Here is a 13,695-nt window from a genome sequence, read left to right as displayed (position 1 = left end):
TACAAGTAGACAGCAACTAGCTCGAAACAACTTGACTTGCTACACTAGCCGTGCAAATACTGAATTACGGGTCCCAGTGCTGGGATCCGTCCCCGTGGGAAGGCCGTCACAGGCGGGGATCCGTGGCAGAGCCTCGGCTTGCTACCCTGCCCGGCGCATTCCCGCTTTCTCGGCGATTCGCTCATCATTCCGGTCACTTGTGTAGTGTAGTGTATATGGCAAGCTTCCAACGTTCTTCAAGACCACTTGCCCACTCCATCTCTCCTGTTTGACTGAAGGAATTGACGGCTTGTTTCCAGCTATGGTTGACCGGGCTAAAGTCAAACTCCACTGGTGCGGGCCCTCCTCCTGTTCGTGGTCCCGTCCAGACGCCGCTTACGCGATGCCAGGCTCAATGGATCCCGGGCCCAGAGCATACTATGGCTGCTTGAAGAGCTCCAGATCCCGTACGAACTCGCAATCTATCACCGCCAGAAGAACATGCTGGCGCCGCCTGAGCTCAGGAAAATCCATCCGCTCGGCAAGTCTCCGGTGGTCAGCATTACACCACTGGGTGCCTCGGAGCCCATTGTCCTCGCAGAGAGCGCCTTCATTCTGCAGTATTTGTGCGACCACTCCTCGAAGGGGAAGACTCTCGTGCCCCAGCGCTGGAGGGATGGCGAGGAGGGCAAGTTTGGCGGCGAGACCGAGGAATGGATGCGGTACCAGTACCTGCTGTACTACATCGAGGGCAGCTTCATGTCTACCATGGTCCTTGGCTTCATACTCAGCCGTTTGTAGCCCGTCCGACGAAACAATGCCTCGCGCATCGCTGACAGCTTACCGTAGGGCTGAAGGGCAGCAGTGTGCCATTCTTCGTCCGGCCGATTACGACGCTCGTCGCGAACCAGCTCATCGCTGTGCTGGTCTTCCAGAACTTGAGACGGCATTTCGCCATGATGGAGCAGTTCCTTTCGACATCGCCGGGTAACGGCGACTACATCTGTGGCCGCACTCTCACCGGCGCAGATATCCTGCTGTCCTACCCGCTCATCGCTGGAAAGGACGGTGCGTTTGATAGCATGGGGAAATGGGAGAAGGGAACATTCCAGGAGACATTTCCGAGGCTTCATGCCTACATCGGGCGGCTGGCCGAAGAGCCGGGATGGAAGAGATCGGTGGAGAAGATCAAGGAGATTGAGGGCTCCTTCTCGATCCTGCCGACCCCGGATCAGCCATCTGCACGCATTTGATGTTGGCCAATGTTCTGGGCGTGGGGTCCTGATACACGGAGTGCACGGAGGAACCGAGCAGCCAGGGGGCTGACGGTGAGACGGGGACGGCGGGATCCATCCCAATGGGACTCTGTCACCAGCCAAAAGCCGCACTGTCCCCATCTGGAATGTTGACCGAGCAAACTAGCGGCATGACGTCAAGATGGAAACTGCCCGTTGGCCAACGAACAAACAATGGAAAGCGCAATGCGGCCGCCGCGGAATGCTCGGGTGGAGGAGTGCAATGGTGGGCAGGACCCTGGGCAGACGGTTAGGCATCAAAATTGAGTTTCCTTTGCTAGGCGCAGCCGCAAGCAATGTTAAGACGGAATATGGACATAGCGTACACTAGCATACCACAGTACTGTCTGAGACCAGGCGATCCTCCAATGATCGGGAATGCACCGCCGCGATGGGGCTTTTTTCCCTCCTCCCGTACCTCCCGTACCCCTGCCACCTGCTACCAACGAGCGAGCGAGCGCATGTGATGCGACGGTCCTCCGGGGTGCCCGAGCCTCCGAGCGACCCGATCTGTTGCTGAATCGTCAGTTTTCAGCCTCAGCTTGCTGCCTCGGCTGATAAGTTTAAATCCAACAGCATGGAACCGCTCGAAATTTTGCCCGCAGAACCGTCAGCCTCCTGTCTGGCGACCAATGCGAGCCAGCGGAACCCTTGCTGGGCGCCGAATCACACCAGGCAACCTACACGACACGAATAAGCCTTGACATCGTTGGTCCGCAAAGCTGGCCGGACTCGGCTGCTTGTTGAACTACATGGATCTTGCCTCAAGATAATGCTGTACTCCGTATACGCCTGGCATCCAACTCCTTCTCTGCATAGCCGCAAGCGTTCTCTTCCATATTTCTGGCAGCATTTGCAACATCATCAAGCCGACGCAACAGTATGGAGGGCGCGGTAAATCCATCCCTCGTCGCCGGCGTGCCACCCGCGCTGGAACTGGCCCGAGACCCGGCGCCGTCGGCCGAAGAGTGCCATTCACCCCAATTGGACGTGGCTGAGGACGATGACTTGGATGTGGATCAAGATGATGCCCAATCGTTCATGCAGCCAGCAATTAGCCCGCTGGCGACCCTTCTCACGGCACCAAGCACGCCGGCCGCGGACAAGGCTGCGGCGTTCGATCACCAGCCTGCGGGTGGCCTATTCGAGAAGCAGGAGGCTGATGAGCCAAGTCAGGGGTCTCAGCCACGGCATGTTTCCGACGACACGCCCCCCGGCGCGTCGGTGAACCATGGCACGGGCCGCGAGTCCCCCGTCGTGCGGCTCCCTACGCCATGGCAAGCCTGGCCGAAGCAGTTTTTGACTGCAGAGCCGGGCCGGTTCAGGTCCTCGATGGCTGCGGCCTTCCAAACGAGGCCTCAGCGCTCCCATTCAGCTGGCGACAGCGCCCTAAAGAGGCTGTCGAAAGCCTTGCCTTCCATCTCGATTCCCTCTGGCCTCATCCCGAATATCCCCACGCCAACCTTCTTCTCCTCCAGCTCCGGCTCGCCCCCAAAAGGATCTCAGCTTCGGACGACGGCAACAGCCCTCTTGGGCCCCGAGAAGCCGCCCAACAGCTCATTTCTGGACGTTCCCTCTCCGCAGGCACCCCCTCTCCAACCTGATCTCGCCAGATCCCAAACCCTCCGCCATTCGGCCTCGGACGACTCTCTTCTTTATCACACCCTATCCCGTGTTTCTTCTCTGGGAGACGACGCACGCTTTGTGCACGTACGAGAGCAAGTGAACGTGCGATTCAAGGCGATCATAGACAGCTTCGACGGTCCGTCGTTCAAGCTGCCACAAATGCCAAGTAGGTTGTCCAACGCCAGCTCTCCTTCGAGGGCCAGGACACTCACTGAACGTGCTAGATCTGCTCAACACGCCGCACAAGAAGTCACCCGCTGAGCCAGTGCCAGGAGTGCGCAGGCAAGGCTCTGTCCAACTTAGCCACCGGGTAAACCAAGACCCGCTAGACGCCGTCTTGGAGTCGCTGACCGGAGACATTGTCGTCATGGGCGGGTACAGAGGCTCTATTTTGCGCTCAGCCAAGCCTCCGCACAGGCGCTTGTGGGTTCCCGTCAAGGTTCAGCTGGGGGTCCGAAAGGTGAACCTGGAAGTCGGGCTCGATCCCGAGGACGAGGAGAACATGGAGAAGAGCATCATTGCCGATGGGATGCTGCAGAACGTCGGGCCGGTCGACATCTCAAGGCGGCTTTTCAAGAAGCTGAGGGAGTGCGAAAACGCCCGGACCGGCAAGCTCAGAGTCCATGACTACGGCTATGACTGGAGGCTTAGCCCCCACCTGTTGTCCCGTAAATTGGTCGAGTTCCTCGAGAAGCTACCGTCGAACCAGCCCGGTGTCCCAGCGGAACGGCGGGGTGCACTCGTCATTGCCCACAGTCTCGGCGGTCTCATCACGCGGCACGCCGTGAACCAGCGGCCCGATCTGTTCTCCGGCGTCCTGTATGCCGGCGTTCCACAGCGCTGCGTCAACATCCTCGGGCCTCTCCGCAACGGCGATGCTGTGCTCTTGAACGAGAAGATACTCACCGCGCAGGTCAACTTCTCCCTGCGGACCACATTCGTCTTCCTCCCCGAAGACGGCTTCTGCTTCGTGGACAAGGCCACCAAGGAGGAGTACCGGGTGGACTTCTACAACGTCGAAGACTGGATTAAGTATCGCTGGTCCCCGTGCGTCTCCGAGCCCCCGCTCCCGGCGCTCTCGCGAAGCAGCACCTTCGGCTCCCTGCTCAGCCTGTCCGACTCCCTCCCAAGTCTCCCTCTCCGTGGCCGCAGCAACACCCAGAGCAAAAAGCACCTCGCGTCTGCTGCCGCCGCGGCGGCCACGGCTGACATTACCCACGCTGTCGGCAAGGACAGAACCCTCGCCCCGCAAATGGGGAGCTCTTCCGCCGCAAGCAACTCATCCCCATCCCCATCGCCAGACACCCCCGGCGCCCCGAAAATCGGCGGCGGCAGCTGCAGCAGCAGCAACATCAACGGCGACAACGGCAACAACAACAACAAACACCCCACCGACGCCGCCCGCGCGCGCAACATCGCGTACCTGGCCCGCACGCTGGCCGAGACGAAGCGGTTCCGCGCGGAGCTCGCGCACCGGCGGGAGCACCAGGAGGCCAACGCGTACCCGCCGCTGGCGGTGATCTACGCCAAGGACATCCCGACGACGTACGCGGCGCGGGTGGCGTCGCGGGCGGCCATCGCGTGCGCGGACGCGTACGACGACCTGGTGTTCGCCAGCGGCGACGGCGTCGTGCTCGCGCGCGAGGCCATGCTGCCCCCCGGCTACGAGCTCGTCCGCGGCGGCAGGGTGTGCACCGACCGCGGCCACATCACCATGCTCGGCGACCTGGCTGCCGTCGGCCGGGGGCTCGAGGCGCTCGTCAGGGGCAGGAGGAAGGGGATTGGTCTGGGCAGGGGGACGTGAGCTGCCTGCCTTGCTGCCTTAGTGTACGGATCTCCGTGCCTGGGTAGGGTCAAGGGTGGGGATTCTGGGATGGGGGGTATGAGTTACTGCGACGGGGGAAGATGGGGTGGGGGGTTGGCGTTGGGGTTTTGGTGGGTGTAAAGGGGATCGAGCGTTGAGGGGACACTGCTGGAAAAGCATGAGTTTGCGAGGAGGTTGTTCGGTGGCTGACGCAGCAGGTGAGGTTAGCACCGCTTGGTTCCATTAGATACCCCATATCGAAGTACTCTAGGTAAATCGTCTGTAGAGAAGCGTCATTAGACTACCTAGGTAGACAGAAGTGGCAACCTTCAACAGCATCGGACCGCGGTCTAAGTGTCGACCAAGATCAGGGTTAGGGTTGATCAACGCCGTGCAACACAGATCCAGAAATGGCGTTCAATTTCACAATCCTCCAGCGTTGATGATCCTCAATCAGCTTCTTACCGTCTTTCCACACTTGTCGGCCTGTGTCCCCAGATAATCTGCAGTTCTGGGCCGGAAATGTCATCTCCCGCTCCAGGAAAAGCTCCTTCAGTTTAACTATCTCATTTACGGCCTCGCCAAAACTGATGCATACGCGACAACGATGGCCCATTGCACGCACCCGTGCAGTTGAAGCGTGTCGAGAATAGCAGCAGCAACCCAAACCCATAACTTCCTAACTAACCCGCACATCCATCTGCAAGTTCAGCGTGCGTGCTGACCTCCTCCCCCTTCCTCCCAAGCGCGCCGATATTGGCAGTGGTCCCTGTTACGTCATTGGTCCGCCGCTGCGGGTCAGCCCTGAGTGAGTTTTTAAGCGCCCGTCGGGAACTCGCGTGGACGTGATAGGGCGGTTCCTGGGGGGGAAAGGTGGGATGGGATCTGAGTGGTTGATGGGCATGTCTTTCCCTCCCGTCAGCACTCCCGCTTCTGGAATCCTCCCCCGCCCTTATTCCCTCCAGTCGGCTTGGTCGTGCTGGCGCCGCTCGCCTTGCCTGCGCGTGCGTGCCTGGCCTGGGCGTGTGATGGTGAAATTGGGAAGGGGGAAGGTGGGGGGAGGCGCCAATCTGCAGGCCTACACTATTTCTGGTCTCTCTCTGACACGGCAGTCGGCGAGCAGGGTAGCACCAGCGCGATCTGGTGCAGCAGGTGCCGCATCTGCGCTTGGCCTTCTTGTTGTCCGCGGGTCGAGCCACGCGGGATCGAGAGCGTGCTGGGTTAACCGCCCGCCCTTTTTCTTAGGCCAATCCCCTTAATTGTGGTATGCAGTAGTGTGCTTCTGGAGTTAACTAGTCGGCATGGTGACGGCGGTGGTGAGGATGGATGGGCGGGCAAGTGGCGGAGGTATTAGAATCGTGAGATCTGCCCGTCGGGTGCCTGCATCCTGACCCAGTCAGTCTGTTCTGTTTGCATTTCAGCTCTCCCCCCTTCCTCTCTTCTGTCCGGGTTCCGTCGTTGTTATTGCTGCTGTCCTTCCGGCGGGTTCGTGTGACACAGCTTGTTGTCTTCAGTCTTGGTACCCGTCCTCCCTCTTACTGGCATCCAACCTTAACCTTCTCCTGAGCTGGGCTCGCCTCGACATCAAGAAGCAGACGCTATAAAAGAAAAGATGGAGAAGAGCAACCGTTCTCAGGGGTCCGCGTCCTCCTTCGAGGCCGAGTCGCAAGACCTCCACCTCCAGTCTAAGTTGCGCACCATCCGCGTGATCGACAGCGCCCGCGTGGGCACGACGGCGCTGGCGCTCCTGATGGGTCTGACCGTCCTGGGCGTCTCGGCCAACACGCTCCGCGTGTACCAGGAGACGCATGTCTCGCCCGACTTCCTGCTGCCGCTGTGGCCGGCCGAGTTCAACATCCGCCCGACCGTGGCGCTCGTCATCGGGAGCGCCGTCGTGCTCGTCTCGAACATTGTCGCGTTGTGCTGCAGCCAGGTGCGGACTGTAAGTGGACTGACCATGCTCTCTCTCCTTCACTCAATCAGCTCACAGGGCAAACAACATGCTAACGAGCTACCCCCTTCACCAAGTTGCGCGCCAGGGCCACAGTCCACACCTCGGTCACCTTCATCGCCCCGCTCCTCGGCCTCGCCGGCGCCCTCATCTCCATCATCTTCTACTACGCCGTCAACGCCTCCCAGACGGTCGACACCTTCCTCTCCTGGACGTGCCGGTGGACCGACATCCCCATGTCGCAGCAGCCGCGCTGGGATACGCTCTGCCGGCAGAGCCATGCGGGTCTCTACCTGGCCATCCTGCTCATCCCCGTCGAGGTGGCCGCCCTCGTCCTTGCTGGGTTCCAGATGAAGATCGAGCGGTACACGGATGCGTACCTGCGGGCGAGGAAGACGCCTGTGCTGTCTTAGGCTCGCATCGCGGCTGTTTGAAGTATCTAGCAGGGAAGAAGTAACGGTAGGGGGTGGTGGTTGGGACCACTCTCGTGCCTGTAACTGTTTAGAAAAGGGGGGATGAAGCGAGCTTCTATGCTTGCGGTCCAGCGGCTGCGTTTGAGTTGTGGATACACATTTACGGTTCTTTACACTTTGAGAGAAGAAGCGGCGAGGTCGTCTGTTCTATGTATTTGTAATCTATGACCTGGCGTCTGCATCGAACAATGTTACACGGGTGGCCCTTCGATGTAGCGAAGCCTCCTCGGCTTGCGATTATTTCGAAGCAAACACGCCCCTTGGCTTACCGGCTAAGGATGCATACAGCCCACAGGAGGGTCACTTACCTGAAACCAGCGGTGCAAACAGCATCTACCTCAATTCTAACCGGTGTCACGGCTGCCTGCACCGCACAAGCTGCTATTACCATTTCCCGCTTATCGCTCGTTGACAGACTCGCAGTGGAATGGGTTCTGGAGGGGATAAAATGCTTATCAACCATCTGTTTTCCTACCTACCCTAAACAGACGCAGCATATGCGCCTCTATCTTGCCGACATGCGGCCAAGTCCTGCCCCAAAGAGTGAGGTACTCGCTCTCGAGGAGCTATAACGCCAACGATGGCAGGATAAACTGGTGAGTTTACGGCTTGCTGTGGCGTCTGGAGAGCAATAGCACAACCATTCTGTTTTGAGCCACGATTCGCCTGCAGTGCTCCATGTAAAGTGTTGAACAACTTGACGGGCCAGACGGCCTGCGGTGACCCGAATGTGTCTGGCCTTCTGACGGGCCATCCAGATCCCGTTGACCGATACACGATTGCGACGTGTGCGACGTGGGATGAGGCATGCAGATATCCGCGCGAGACAATATCCTGCCCGTGGTCGACTATCAAGGAAGGTAACCCTCTATCAATTTTAACGGAGGGGCAACATGCTGAGGTTGTTTGCAACACCTGCATTTTGCCCACATACGCACATGCTTACAGACAAGATGTCTGCTCGGCCGTGTCAATGGCCGGCTTGTCTTCTCTTCCCTCTTCCCCGGTTCTCATCTTTCACCGCCGCATTGTCTCGGGCCTAGTCACATCTAAGAGTCATAGCTGAGTTGCTCGCTGTTGTGCCACCGCGGATCTCAAGGAAAGCACGGGCCGAGACGCGTGGACAGAAGAAAGCTGGGACTGACAACAGCACCTCCCGCCCACTTTGGCTTCGTTTGCGTACCGGGCGCCATCCCCTATCCCAGCTGGTCCACGCACCGGAGGGATACCTACGCTAGCGTTTGCACGAGCTGAGCGATTGGATCCCTCTGATTGCCGACTTCTCTGAGTCAATATCACACTTTCAACCCTTCTCCGGCAAGCACAAGCCTCTCTTGGTCTCGATACATACATCACAGCCCGGAAGCAAGCAAAGACGTCAGAGCGGAATCACGGATTCCCATCAGGAGCGCATGGGACATGAGACCAGCTGCCCTGACAGCTCTCCAGTCAGTGTTCCACACCGAGATCACTGCACTGTCAGCAACGGACAAACGCGCCACTCATCGTCAGTCAGGTCCCCACCGTCTCCGCCGGTGAAGCAACACAGCCGCTGCACCGAGCCACAATGAATCGGACTCCATACCCAGGAGCGAGCATAATCACTTCGGAGGTCCAGAGCGACCTCTCTTTCTCGGAGCGGAAGGCTAGAAAGGGAGGCAACCCTCCAGCGGCCTCGCAACTCGTCGAAGGGAACCACCTCTTGCGTCCCATCGACAGGGCGCCGCCGGGCGATGTTATCCGCCGGACGAGCAGAGCGCAGCCCAGAGGGGATCTGGCCAGGCAGAAGAGCAAGCGGAACTTCTTCGAGGATGCCTTCTCGATAACCCCCAGTAGCCCGGCAAGGGAGCGGGTGCATGGCGACGCAATCGTCATGGCCGAGGTAAAGACAAACGTGATCGTGCGCGGCTCCCACCTGCCTCCTTCCTGATCCTTCTCGCCAACACTTACTTACCTTTTAAATACACAGGTCGGCGACGAACACACCTTCATCAACGAGCTCTCAAACCACCTCTCAACGCGGTACCAACGGCCGGTGTCGTCCATCGTCGTCACCCTGCACCATGGCGCCTGCATGCTCTTCGGGGGCTCGTTCGACGCAGCCTACGTCATGTCCGTGTTCGCGCTGCCCTCGCAGCTCCAGCCGACGACGAACAAGCGGAACGCGGCGCTGATCCAGAAGCACATGGAGGAGACGCTGGGCGTCGATCCGGCGCGGGGGCTCCTGCGGTTCGTGGCCACGCCGGAGGAGCATCTGGCGTGCAACGGGAAGACGACGGCGGGGGAGATCGACGAGCTGGAGAGGAGCTTTCAGAACGACGGCGCTGGCGGCTGGGCGACGGCGTCCTCTCCCGCAGCAGCGGCGGCAGACGAATGGGCAATCGGCCTCGGGGGCCCAACGAAGGGGACGATGGCCCGGAAGAAATTGAGCGTCAGCGTGAGTTCCTGCTCGCCGCCCGCCGGGAGCCAGACAAACAAACGCTCGCAGAAAAAAAAAAATGAATATATATATATAAAAAAAAATAAACACTGACGAAATATGCGCATCCAGGCTCTCGCACCTCTCCGGCATGCCTCGCCCGCCAACGTGCCCGCGCCGGAACTGACGCCGCCCGGCAGCGCGGACGGAGCCGTGACGCCAACACTGGGTCCGGAGCCGGCGTCTCGGGACCCCTCTCCGCGCCGGCGCAAGTCGGCCCAGCGGAAGAAGAGCTTCGTGGCGAGCATCTTTGGCCGGCCCGGGAGCAAGTCATCGGACCCCCGCTCGTCCTTGCCGGCGATTGCAGATGAGCGGCAGGCTTGACATCACGGTTGTCGGGCTGTCGACCATTGGTGATGACGGTAAAGCAAGTTGTGTTGCGAGCGGCCTTGTTTGGGACCTGGCCCGATTGTCTCGTGGTTTGCTGTGACGGATCAGATCGCGATGGCACTGGTTGATGGCGAATAGAAGCAGTTTGAATAGATGGTTTTATATTAATAGCAACATTATATACCTAGCAGTCGATCACTAACTAGGTAATTCACTGGGAAGTGTTGTTTCCTCTTTGGTATCATAGCAGGAAGGTTTGCTAAGTCATGGAGTGTCTGGTGAGGGAGAACATTCGGACCATGGCCCTTTCCTCAACCCGCAAGCGCGGGGTCCTTGGCTAAGATTATGTAAGCGATAGGGGAAGAAGCAAGGCCTCGCTTCGGTGAGAGTTCACCGAACTTCCGCCGAAGTTCCCCAACGCTTGAACCCCGCAACCAAGCAGCCTTATCGATACCAGCGTGCTCAGTGTGCTGAGAGTGCTCAGAGAGAGCCACAAGGCGGCTGCACTCGATATCGGCCTTGTCTCCCACTTCCTTTCCCCAGTTCCTCTTCTATCCCGCGAAACACTGCGCAAAAGCGAGGGACTCGACCATTCTCGACTATGATTGACGGCTGGAGGCGCACGGGGAGCATTTTCATTTGCGGGGGGAACTCGGTACCGTTATACACGCTAACGTTACCGCTGGTGCTCTCTTAACGGCCGATATTATCACCTTCTGCCCGCTTGACTGCGCCCTCCCGCCCGCCATCGCACCACTCCGGGAGTGGCAGGGAGGAGAGTCCGCTTGGCCTACGGATTGTTTACGGACGAGGCCCTGAATTTTCCATATTTACCTTTGTCGTCATCGATCGTCGGTCTTGCCGGGAGGCGTCTTCTACGCAGGTCAGCTCAAGCTTTCTGCTTCCACGCTCAAGCCCTTTCGTTACCTGGGGGTGTTTCCGGCGGGCGGACCTCCTCATTCGCCAGCCTTTCCAGGCTCGCCGTCGCCGTCGAGTGGTCCAACAAGCCCCTGTCCCAGCCACCCTTTGAGACCTGGGTCCTGGGATTGGACCAAGGGGTTGTTTGACGCCAGTCTCTGCTTGCCGGAAGGATCAATCGCTTCCGGCCGTTGACCCGCCTGGGCTCGGGTCTGAGAGCTCGTGGCGGCGACGAACAGACGCTGCTGTCGCACACGATGGAGGTAAGTATTTGCGAACCGGCCTTCGGGCCTTCTTTTCTTGTCATCTCGTTCTTCCTCCTTCTTTCCTCTACCCCCTTTCCCGGCACAGCAATCACCAAAACATCTCGATCCTTGCAACCGCAATGCCACAACGCTGGTCCCGTGACCATCACACGTCTTCCCGGACGTGGTCTAGAATCTGGCACCCGGGCTGCAATCGCGAGTTCCAAGCGCTCCTCCCGTGGGCTTTCGCCCATTGCTGGCTTCGGTGAGTCCGTTCGGCCGCTCCGGCCGGGTGCCATCAGGTTGGGCAAGTGTCACGCCGGGAGCCTCGGCAGCGACAAGCGGTCCACGGATCATGGCTCGGCTCGCGGAACAAGGCAGATGAGTCGCTTTTGTGGTCGCCCCCTTGACTAGCTGTTGTTGCCTTGGTTTGGCTGCGCTGAGACGCTTTGCAATTCCCCCATTGCCATTCGCTGCACTGTCACCGTAAGCCAGGGCCCGCCGGGTTGGTTCCTGGTTGTTTCATATATAGCCAGCTCTTCCTTTGCGCAGCCCCGTTTCCCGCCAACTCCCGTCTTCTTTTTTTGCGCCTCTGACTGGCCGGAGAGACGGTGAGTTGAGAGGGAAAACGGGGTCAGCACCAATATGGCCACCGCTCCGGATGCGGGTGCCTTCTCCCGACGGCGGTGAACAAGCACTTGGATTGAATCATCTGATGTCTTGGACCGGCCGTCGAGAGAAGCGTCAGATACCGAGGCATCCTCGCACAAGCAAGCGCATGCGTCGAGCCGCCGGTTTCTCCCTTCGTTTTTGTCTCAACTCGGCGCATCTTGCCTGCCGTGTTCGGCTGGTTCACAGCGTCCGGTAACCGATACCCTCGGTCCCGATCCGGTCTGCAAACGAAGGGAATGAATAGCCAGGGATTTCCCAGCTGCTTTTGACCTACAAAAGCGGTCAGCGACGGAGGCTGAGCCAGCCTCATTAATCCCCAGCCTTTAGGGACGGCTGTTGCGGGAATCACCCGGCCCGTCCTTCTGCCGCTACGGCCACCTTGCGCCCTTCCTTCTATCATGTTTGCTGCTCCTTCCGAGGACGGCGACGACCCTGCTGACGCGAGCAGCGGGCCCTCCCGTCCTCGTCCCGTCAGATATATCAGTCCAGCAGCGCTAAATCTTCACCATGTCTACGAACAGAATCGGCAACGGCTGCAAAAGAAAGATGGCGTCAAGGTGCCGGACCCCCCGACGCCTCATACGAAGGGCAAGCCGAGGCTCTTGTTGATGGGCCAAAGAAGGTGAGTGTCGTGATAACCTGGGGCCCTGCGCGCTGCTCCGGACGCTTACAGAGATGGCAGGAGCGGCAAGTCGTCTATCTCCAGCGTAGTATTCCACAAGCTGCCGCCGAGCGAGACGCTGTTTCTCGAGTCCACTGCCCGAATTCAAAAGGATAGTCTGAAGTACGTGGACACATACTCAGACTACGGAGTGAGATGGGTCAGCGGTCGGATACTGACCTTGGCCCAGCTCTTTCATGGAGTTCCAAGTCTGGGATTTTCCTGGCCAAATCGACATCTTTGACAACCCCAACTTCACCTTCGACATGGACGCCATCTTCGGCGAGATTGGCGCCCTGATATGGGTTATCGACGCGCAAGACGACTACCTCGAGGCCGTCGCTCGGCTCAACTCGACCATCCTCCATCTGCACCGCAGCTATCCGCACATCAACATCGAAGTATTCATCCACAAGGTTGACGGCCTGAGCGACGACTACCGCCTCGACATCCAGCGCGACATCACCATCCGCATCCAGGACGAACTGTCAGACCAGGGCGTCGAGAACGCGCCGGTCAACTTCCACCTGACGTCCATCTACAACCACAGCATCTTCGAGGCCTTTAGCAAAGTCATCCAAAAGCTGATCCCGCGCCTCGGCCAGCTCGAGGCCATGCTGACCAACCTCTGCCGCACGTGCCGGTTCGAGAAGGCGTATCTGTTCGACGTCAACACCAAGATCTACATCGCCACCGACAGCACGCCCGAGGACATGGCCAGCTACGAGATCTGCTCCGACTACGTCGACGTCATCATCGACTTCACCGAGGTCTACGGCTCCTGGCCGCGGTCGCAGCAGTGGCGCAAGCGCCTCGAGGGCGAGCCCTGGTCGCAGCCGCTCGAGGAGCAGGTCGCCTGCGAGTGGGCCGAGAGCGGCATGGTGCTGGCCGACGCCCGCCGCCCCATCATGCTGCGCGAGGTCGACCGCTTCCTGGCCCTCGTCGCCATCATGAAGGAGGGCTCCTACGACAAGATGCCCCAGATCAACATGAACGTGGATGTCGTCGTCAAGGGGCTGACCGAGTTCTTCGAGATCACCAAGCCGAAGGAGCTGGCGCCGGGCGCGCAGCAGGGGCCGGCGAGTCCCGGGTTGGTTCAGGGATGATGATGGTAGTGATGATGATGGCTTGCGGCTGGTTATTGCACGAACGCATGGCTGCGTCTGGCCGGCCGAGAAGGATATCCGTTATCGTGCGCTAGCGGAAGCCAACTCGAAGTGTCGCGAAGGCTGCGATGACAGTCACACAAGTCAAGTCCACAG

The 13,695-nt window shown here is 59.4% G+C and overlaps 5 protein-coding genes across 5 annotated transcripts; all 5 read left to right on the top strand.

The window, feature by feature from the left end:
- The first annotated feature begins 286 nt into the window (after window positions 1-286).
- THITE_2119393 (uncharacterized protein) lies at window positions 287-1,473 on the top strand. Its single transcript, XM_003655518.1, has 3 exons — window positions 287-333; window positions 390-772; window positions 829-1,473. The coding sequence occupies exons 1-3, from the start codon at window positions 302-304 to the stop codon at window positions 1,230-1,232; spliced, it is 819 nt and encodes a 272-aa protein (XP_003655566.1). The 5' UTR covers window positions 287-301; the 3' UTR covers window positions 1,233-1,473.
- Window positions 1,474-2,064: 591 nt separating this feature from the next.
- Window positions 2,065-4,713, top strand: THITE_2119391 (uncharacterized protein). Its single transcript, XM_003655517.1, has 2 exons — window positions 2,065-3,066; window positions 3,125-4,713. The coding sequence occupies exons 1-2, from the start codon at window positions 2,157-2,159 to the stop codon at window positions 4,702-4,704; spliced, it is 2,490 nt and encodes an 829-aa protein (XP_003655565.1). The 5' UTR covers window positions 2,065-2,156; the 3' UTR covers window positions 4,705-4,713.
- Window positions 4,714-6,193: 1,480 nt separating this feature from the next.
- THITE_60015 (uncharacterized protein) lies at window positions 6,194-7,338 on the top strand. Its single transcript, XM_003655516.1, has 2 exons — window positions 6,194-6,646; window positions 6,733-7,338. Exons 1-2 carry the CDS (start codon window positions 6,317-6,319, stop codon window positions 7,066-7,068), a joined length of 666 nt encoding a protein of 221 aa, XP_003655564.1. The 5' UTR covers window positions 6,194-6,316; the 3' UTR covers window positions 7,069-7,338.
- A 1,034-nt stretch (window positions 7,339-8,372) lies between these two features.
- On the top strand, window positions 8,373-10,187 carry THITE_2119386 (uncharacterized protein). Its single transcript, XM_003655515.1, has 3 exons — window positions 8,373-9,028; window positions 9,098-9,565; window positions 9,680-10,187. Exons 1-3 carry the CDS (start codon window positions 8,696-8,698, stop codon window positions 9,929-9,931), a joined length of 1,053 nt encoding a protein of 350 aa, XP_003655563.1. The 5' UTR covers window positions 8,373-8,695; the 3' UTR covers window positions 9,932-10,187.
- A 686-nt stretch (window positions 10,188-10,873) lies between these two features.
- Window positions 10,874-13,646, top strand: THITE_2119383 (uncharacterized protein). The gene is made up of 4 exons (XM_003655514.1): window positions 10,874-11,118; window positions 12,294-12,394; window positions 12,455-12,556; window positions 12,624-13,646. The coding sequence occupies exons 1-4, from the start codon at window positions 11,113-11,115 to the stop codon at window positions 13,537-13,539; spliced, it is 1,125 nt and encodes a 374-aa protein (XP_003655562.1). The 5' UTR covers window positions 10,874-11,112; the 3' UTR covers window positions 13,540-13,646.
- The last annotated feature ends 49 nt before the right edge of the window (window positions 13,647-13,695 follow it).

Source organism: Thermothielavioides terrestris, chromosome 4 (genome assembly GCF_000226115.1).
Source record: "Thermothielavioides terrestris NRRL 8126 chromosome 4, complete sequence".
NCBI classification, from domain to species: domain Eukaryota; kingdom Fungi; phylum Ascomycota; class Sordariomycetes; order Sordariales; family Chaetomiaceae; genus Thermothielavioides; species Thermothielavioides terrestris.
Note: the sequence above shows the minus strand (reverse complement) of the source record. Positions and strands in the feature narration are given on the sequence as shown.

Bases quoted from the DNA above. Each gene is read 5' to 3' on its own strand.
- THITE_2119393 (XM_003655518.1), top strand. From the start codon at position 302: ATGGTTGACCGGGCTAAAGTCAAACTCCACTG. The intron at 334-389 runs GTGCGGGCCCTC...ACGCGATGCCAG, and splicing joins GCTAAAGTCAAACTCCACTG to GCTCAATGGATCCCGGGCCC. The intron at 773-828 runs GTTTGTAGCCCG...AGCTTACCGTAG, and splicing joins CCTTGGCTTCATACTCAGCC to GGCTGAAGGGCAGCAGTGTG.
- THITE_2119386 (XM_003655515.1), top strand. From the start codon at position 8,696: ATGAATCGGACTCCATACCCAGGAGCGAGCATAATCACTTCGGAGGTC. The intron at 9,029-9,097 runs GTGCGCGGCTCC...TTAAATACACAG, and splicing joins AGGTAAAGACAAACGTGATC to GTCGGCGACGAACACACCTT. The intron at 9,566-9,679 runs GTGAGTTCCTGC...ATGCGCATCCAG, and splicing joins GGAAGAAATTGAGCGTCAGC to GCTCTCGCACCTCTCCGGCA.
- THITE_2119383 (XM_003655514.1), top strand. The intron at 12,395-12,454 runs GTGAGTGTCGTG...CAGAGATGGCAG, and splicing joins TTGTTGATGGGCCAAAGAAG to GAGCGGCAAGTCGTCTATCT. The intron at 12,557-12,623 runs GTACGTGGACAC...ACCTTGGCCCAG, and splicing joins ATTCAAAAGGATAGTCTGAA to CTCTTTCATGGAGTTCCAAG.
- THITE_2119391 (XM_003655517.1), top strand. From the start codon at position 2,157: ATGGAGGGCGCGGTAAATCCATCCCTCGTCGCCGGCGTGCCACCCGCG. The intron at 3,067-3,124 runs GTAGGTTGTCCA...TGAACGTGCTAG, and splicing joins CAAGCTGCCACAAATGCCAA to ATCTGCTCAACACGCCGCAC.
- THITE_60015 (XM_003655516.1), top strand. From the start codon at position 6,317: ATGGAGAAGAGCAACCGTTCTCAGGGGTCCGCGTCCTCCTTCGAGGCC. The intron at 6,647-6,732 runs GTAAGTGGACTG...CCCTTCACCAAG, and splicing joins GCTGCAGCCAGGTGCGGACT to TTGCGCGCCAGGGCCACAGT.